General features: G+C 26.4%; 1 protein-coding gene across 1 annotated transcript; it reads right to left on the bottom strand.

Annotated features, from left to right (window-relative positions):
• Nucleotides 1–2,166: 2,166 nt before the first annotated feature.
• LOC126894052 (39S ribosomal protein L3, mitochondrial) lies at nucleotides 2,167–3,482 on the bottom strand. Its single transcript, XM_050664697.1, has one exon. The coding sequence runs from the start codon at nucleotides 3,346–3,348 to the stop codon at nucleotides 2,227–2,229; it is 1,122 nt and encodes a 373-aa protein (XP_050520654.1). The 5' UTR covers nucleotides 3,349–3,482; the 3' UTR covers nucleotides 2,167–2,226.
• Between the last annotated feature and the right edge of the window lie 2,747 nt (nucleotides 3,483–6,229).

Genomic DNA, 6,229 nt, shown 5'->3' with positions numbered 1-6,229 from the left:
CCATGAAGACAAATCCAGAGGTCAAATTCTTTTTTTTTTCAAAGTATATGACATAGGCTTTAATTTAATATATATATAAAAGTGTCAGTCTTTCCGGAACATTTTCAAAAGTTATGTTGAAAAAGTTAATTTTTTGTGAAAGAGTTGTCATTTTGAATGCCCTTCTGCAGGGAAAGGGTCAAATTTATAAAAAAAATATATAAAATGATAGGTAAATATCTAAGGTATCTATATAAAAAAAAAAATTATATTGATTCGGTCATTTTTAAAAAAGTTAGGGCAATTTTAAGTAAAAAAAAATGAAAAAATATTGAAAATTAGCGATTTTTAAATTTGTAATTTTTTGGGGGATTTCCCCCGTTTACGGGGAACGAGGGATTTTTTTTCAATTTTAAGGGTAATGTCTTCAACTAGATACGATTTGTAATCTTTTGACATATTTTTCATCAAAATCGGTCCAGTGAGAGCTGAGATTGAGCGTATACAGACATAAAAAAAAAAAAAAACACATCATAGTAAAATTAATTCCTTCTCAGCTTCGCATCGAAGCTAAAAATCGGTTGCCAATTGTCTGAATGCCGTGGCCTATCTATGTGTATTTAATCTATGAGAATACCGTTAAGTTACCATAGTTGTAAAAATCGGACTATGATATACCAATTAAATGAGATAATTATAATCATATAAAAATATATAGATAATAGCTATATATCATAACGATAATCAAAAATTTTCAAATTATTTTTTATTATAAAGAATTAATTTTTTTTTTTTTTTGTTAAAAGACTATCTTCATACAGAATGTTCAGTAAGTAAGGAAGCAGGTAATTTGTAACAATTCTTTTCTTACTGAACACCCATCTATATATTGTTTGTATTAAATGGATGAAATTGTTCTTTATTGAATAATATTATTCAATAAAACATCCATAACTTTTTGAAAAATCAACAAATCAACATAATTTTTTTTTATACTAAAACGTTAGATATCTACCTTTCATTTGTTATCATTTTTTTGAAAATCTATCACTTAACCTGCTCATTAGGGGGGATTTAAAATAGCAACTTTTTTACAAAAATTAACTTTTTCAACTTAATTTTTGAAAATGTTCGGGAAATACTGCGTCCTTCAAACATATATCAAATTAAAGCTTATTTTATGTACTATAAAATGAAAAAAAAAATTTGTCCCGACAACCTATCTACTATGTGCAAATTGCTGCCGTAGTTAAAAAAACTCTATTTTTGTGTTAAAATTTTCGATTTTAAATTTTCAACTTAAAAATTTATAAAAAGTTTATTTTATGTACTATAAAATGAAAAAAAATAATTTGTCCCGACATCTTATCTTCTATGTGCAAATGGCTACCATATTCAAAAATATGCTATTTTAACAAATTTTTTTTTTTAATTAAACACTATCTACAGATTTGCATCGAAGCGTTTTTTATGATAGTGATTTTAATCACTGTCAGATATCATCTATACTGGACCCAACTATGCCACGACCCCACTGTGCCGTCACCTAGTTTTTTTTTGGCATAATAAATTTCATTTTACTTTTCAAATTGAGTTTTAACCAGCTGTTACTTTACATGTACTAATTTTCAAATTTCTTTCTCTAATTTTCCTCCTGCATTACTTTGTTCGTATTTTGTTAAAAATAGGAATAATAACGTCATAATAGAAAACCTTATCTAAGAATAAAATTTTGTATCAATAAATATTATTTTTCGTCATATTTCATTTCTATATTTAATAATATATTTTAATACAAAAAATATTTACTTATTTATCACGAACCGTTTTTGGCCTATTATCATCAAATAATATGTATTTTCTAACAAAGTAAACAAAATTCAAACAGTCTTATATTAAAAATTCTTTTTTCGATTATTGCAATATTTTAGAAATAGTTATCATGGAAAATAAAATAAGTCGGTAATACCAATATCGTTAACGAACTTTAATATTTATGGAGAATATTATTACTATGACTAAATAATTTACCAATCCAATGATAGGTTATTATAACCACATAAACCTGGACATAATTAATTTAAAATTTCAATGATATTTAACTAAACGTTTATAAGTTTACTAATGGTATATTAAAAATAATTTCCATTATCTAAGTTAGCTAAAGAAGTCGTATGAAAAAAAAAATAAACTAGTTAAATTATCTTTAATAAATTATATACAATAAGTAAAAATAACAGTAATATTCTATTTTTCTTCTTCAAATGTAATAGTCTGGTCAGTAAATTTATAAACTTCATCAGCATAAGAATCTATTTCATTATCCTCTGATCTTTTAGATGTAGGAAACGGCAAAGCAGTCTTAGGTTTTCTCAATGGTAACAGAGTATCATACAAGTACACAATGGAATTAGTTTCTCCTGGTGATGCAACACCTTTTACCCAAATAACATTAAACTTGTGATTAATTCTTAAGATTGTTGCACCTCTATGAATTCTATATCTGTTTCCCATATGACCAGGCATTTTAGTGCCAGGAAAAACTCTTCCTTTCTCCCCTCCATGACCAATATTACCTCCTCTACGATGTGATTTAGTTACACCATGAGTAGCAGGCATACCATGAAAGCCCCAACGTTTCATGACACCTTGGAATCCTCTATCAATTGTTTTTCCACGGATATCAATAGTATCACCAACACGAAAATGTGAAGCCAAAAGTGGAGTACCTGGTTGCAAAGCTGCTTCAGGAGATATTAGAAATCTTCCTAAATACTTTTTAGGCATCATTCCTTCTTTGTAAAATATACCACAATATTCCTTTGTAAAATATTGTGGATCAGCACTTTCAGCTCCAACAAGTAGACATCCTAGTTGCTTTTTATGATTTGGACAGCTGTATGGTTTACGAGGAGGATCAAATTCTCCTGGTGGTATGTACTTAATAACATGATTATCTATTACTTGCAATAATGTGGTAAGAACACTTTTACCATTATTTAACCATAAAGGATAGTTGCCAATTTTTCTTGCTATTAATCCAGAGCGTGTGAATTTTGGATTCCATTTAACATTGTGTTCTACAGAATTTTCAGCAAGTGGAGATTTTAAGTCATAAGTTGAAATACCATGTATAACAGCAGGCATGCCAAATTTATCATGAACAACTTCTTTTATAAAAGCACGATTATCAGAGGTCAAGTGTTGTTCATCTTTTGCACGTTCTCGCTGTAAATACCACATTGGATATTTAATACGTGGTGGACGAACATTATGAGCATACCGATATTGAATAAATTTCAAGTCATTTAATTTAAATTTAAATGATTTCGGAAAATTAAAAAGAGTATGTTTAACAATATCATTCATTTTATCAATATATCATTAAATAATTTAGTTAATAAATAATAAATTAATTAAAGTTTTTAAATCAAAAATCATATAATAACAATCAATTCTACAACTTAGGATTAGCTTAAAAATTTTTATGAAAAAATATCGATAACACATGCATCATGAAGTTACCACTAATAACTAGATATCATGTTATCAAGCAAGATAAGTTGTAGAATAATTTTTGATAACAAGTGATAATATAATTTCCAAAGAGTTCAAAAATAAAATAAAATTAATAAAACCCAAATTAAAGTCCTCTCCCATATGTAGTAATATTACTCTCTGGTCTCATATGACTAGTGTTTTTGCAATCAGCATCGTCCGGAATGTTCTCCGAAAATCTTAGTTTGATAATTATATTATTACACTGGTTAACATTTCTGTTCAAGTATCTGACGTATACGCATTCATAAAAAATATTTATCAACAATTTTTTTTTAAACATAAAATTAATAAATTGGAGACTAGTAATTAAGACAAGAGATCTTTAGGTAAAGTTTTAAATAGATGAATTTGTATTTGAATCAAGCTCTAATGGTGTATATATTAATGGTTTAAATAATTAAATATAAATCATTATATAATTAAACTTGTGTTTTTTTTTTTTAGGAATAAATAAAATTATTAAACTTATTTAGTGTAGTTCTTTGAAAGTTAGCCATTAATAAAATAAATACTTATAGTACCCAGATGCTACCTACGAAATTTGCAAAATTCAATTATTTAGTTTTTTCTCTGTATACACACAGTTCAAATAAAGTAAAATCAGGTGATGTGGTTCAATGGGTTACATTTTAGCTTCGATGCGAAGCTGAGAACGTATTGGTTTTACTAAGATATGTTTATAATTTAAATATTTTTTTTATTTTTGTTACCACTTTTTCTCAGCTCTCAACGAACCGATTTCTTTCAATGATACGCAAAAAGATCACAAATCGTATCTAGTCGAAGACATTACCCTCAAAAATTGAAAAAAATTCCCTCGTTCCCCGTAAATGGGGGAAACCTCCAAAAAAATTACAAATTTAAAAATCGCTAATTTTTTCAATTTTTTTTATTTAACACTGCCATAACTTCTTCAAAAATGAACAAATCAATATAATTTTTTGAGAACCCTGGTCTAGTGGTATGTTTATTGTATTAAAAATTGAGCTAGAAGTATTTTGAAATATACCCTAGAGTAACGATAATATGAGGTTTAAATTAGTGGCCTATTTTGAAGGACGGTCTCTGGGTTCATCACAGCCCTCTCCCTAAAAACAATAGTTAAACGAAAAATATGTACTAATTACCAGTGACTTAGACATTTTTTTTAGGAGGAATAATTTCAATTAATTTTGGTAGCTTTTTTTTTATCAACTAAAAATTTAAAAATTACTATTTATTTTAAGGTAAGAATTAAAACAAGACAATTATTACTATTTTTTAGCTTCAAAAAAAAAACAAATTTAAAAATCGCTAATTTTCGAAATTTTTTCAATTTTTTTTACTTAAAAGTGCCGTAACTTTTTCAAAAATGAACAAATCAATATAATTTTTTTTTATATAGATTCTTGATGTCTTTACCTATCATTTGGTATATTTTTTTATAAATTTAACCCTTTACCAGCCCACAGAGGGGAAACAAAATGACAACTTTTTCACAAAAAATTAACTTTTTCAACTTAACTTTTGAAAGTGTTCCGGAAATACTGACATTTATATGTATATTAAATTAATGCTAATGTAATGTACTTTATTATGAAAAAAAAAAAATTTCGGACTTTATTTTGTCTACACGGTGAAAATGGCAACCATATGCTATTATTGTGTGAAAATTTTCGATTTTATTTTTTACATTTTTAATTTTATAATGTTATAATTTATTGAAAAGTGTATGGATCAACATAATTTTTTTATGAGAAATAATATTTTTTAATAATCCATTTTTCATTCGACATACTTTATCTTAATCAGAATATTAATAAGGAACTAGCAGATCATGTAGCTTTTGGAATAATCCACCAATTTTTTAAAATTAAACACTATCTAAAGATTTGCATCGAAGCGTTTTTTTTTTTATAGTGATTTTAATCACTGTCAGATATCATTATACTTGATCCAACTATGCTACGTCACCACTGTTCCACGACCCCCCTGTGTTGGGTTTTTTTTTCTTACTTCTTAAAAAATATGTTTAAAACAATATAATTTTTTTGAATGTAAAGGTAAAGGTAAAGATAGAAAGAAAGAGGAACTTTAGCCCTCCTCCAGTTGAGTCCCTTGAACATAACCTACAAAAATAGTTTGTATAGATATAATATCAAAAATTAGTGATGATAGAAAAAATTTAATTGCTGATTATATATTAGCACAAAAAATTGAGTAATAAAAGTATATTTTGGACTCTGATGAAAATTATTTGTATCAAGCCCTTTAATATTTATACACGTTTGTCATAAAAGTAACAACTATTTTATCATTTCTTCATAAAAATTACAATACTAAATTATTAAATATCAATTTCATAATATATTTAATTTCTTTAATAGATATTTAATAATATATTATACTTCTAAATAAAAAAACTACTAATCAGGAATAATAAAGAAAATAGAAATTCATTTTGCTTTGGAATCCATTGGAATCCACCAATTTCTTTAAATTCAACACTATCTACAGATTTGCATCAAAGCATTTTCTTATGATAGTGATTTTAATCACTGTCAGATATCATTATACTTGATCCAACTATGCTACGTCACCACTGTTCCACGACCCCCCTGTGTTGGGTTTTTTTTTCTTACTTCTTAAAAAATATGTTTAAAACAATATAATTTTTTTGAATGTAAAGGTAAAGGTAAAGATAGAAAGA

This window comes from Daktulosphaira vitifoliae, unplaced genomic scaffold, assembly GCF_025091365.1.
Source record: "Daktulosphaira vitifoliae isolate Bord-2020 unplaced genomic scaffold, ASM2509136v1 Scaffold_1, whole genome shotgun sequence".
Lineage (NCBI taxonomy): Eukaryota > Metazoa > Arthropoda > Insecta > Hemiptera > Phylloxeridae > Daktulosphaira > Daktulosphaira vitifoliae.
This window is presented reverse-complemented; position numbering and strand designations above follow the sequence as displayed.

Coding starts and splice junctions, on each gene's coding strand:
- LOC126894052 (XM_050664697.1), bottom strand. CDS start 3,348: ATGAATGATATTGTTAAACATACTCTTTTTAATTTTCCGAAATCATTT.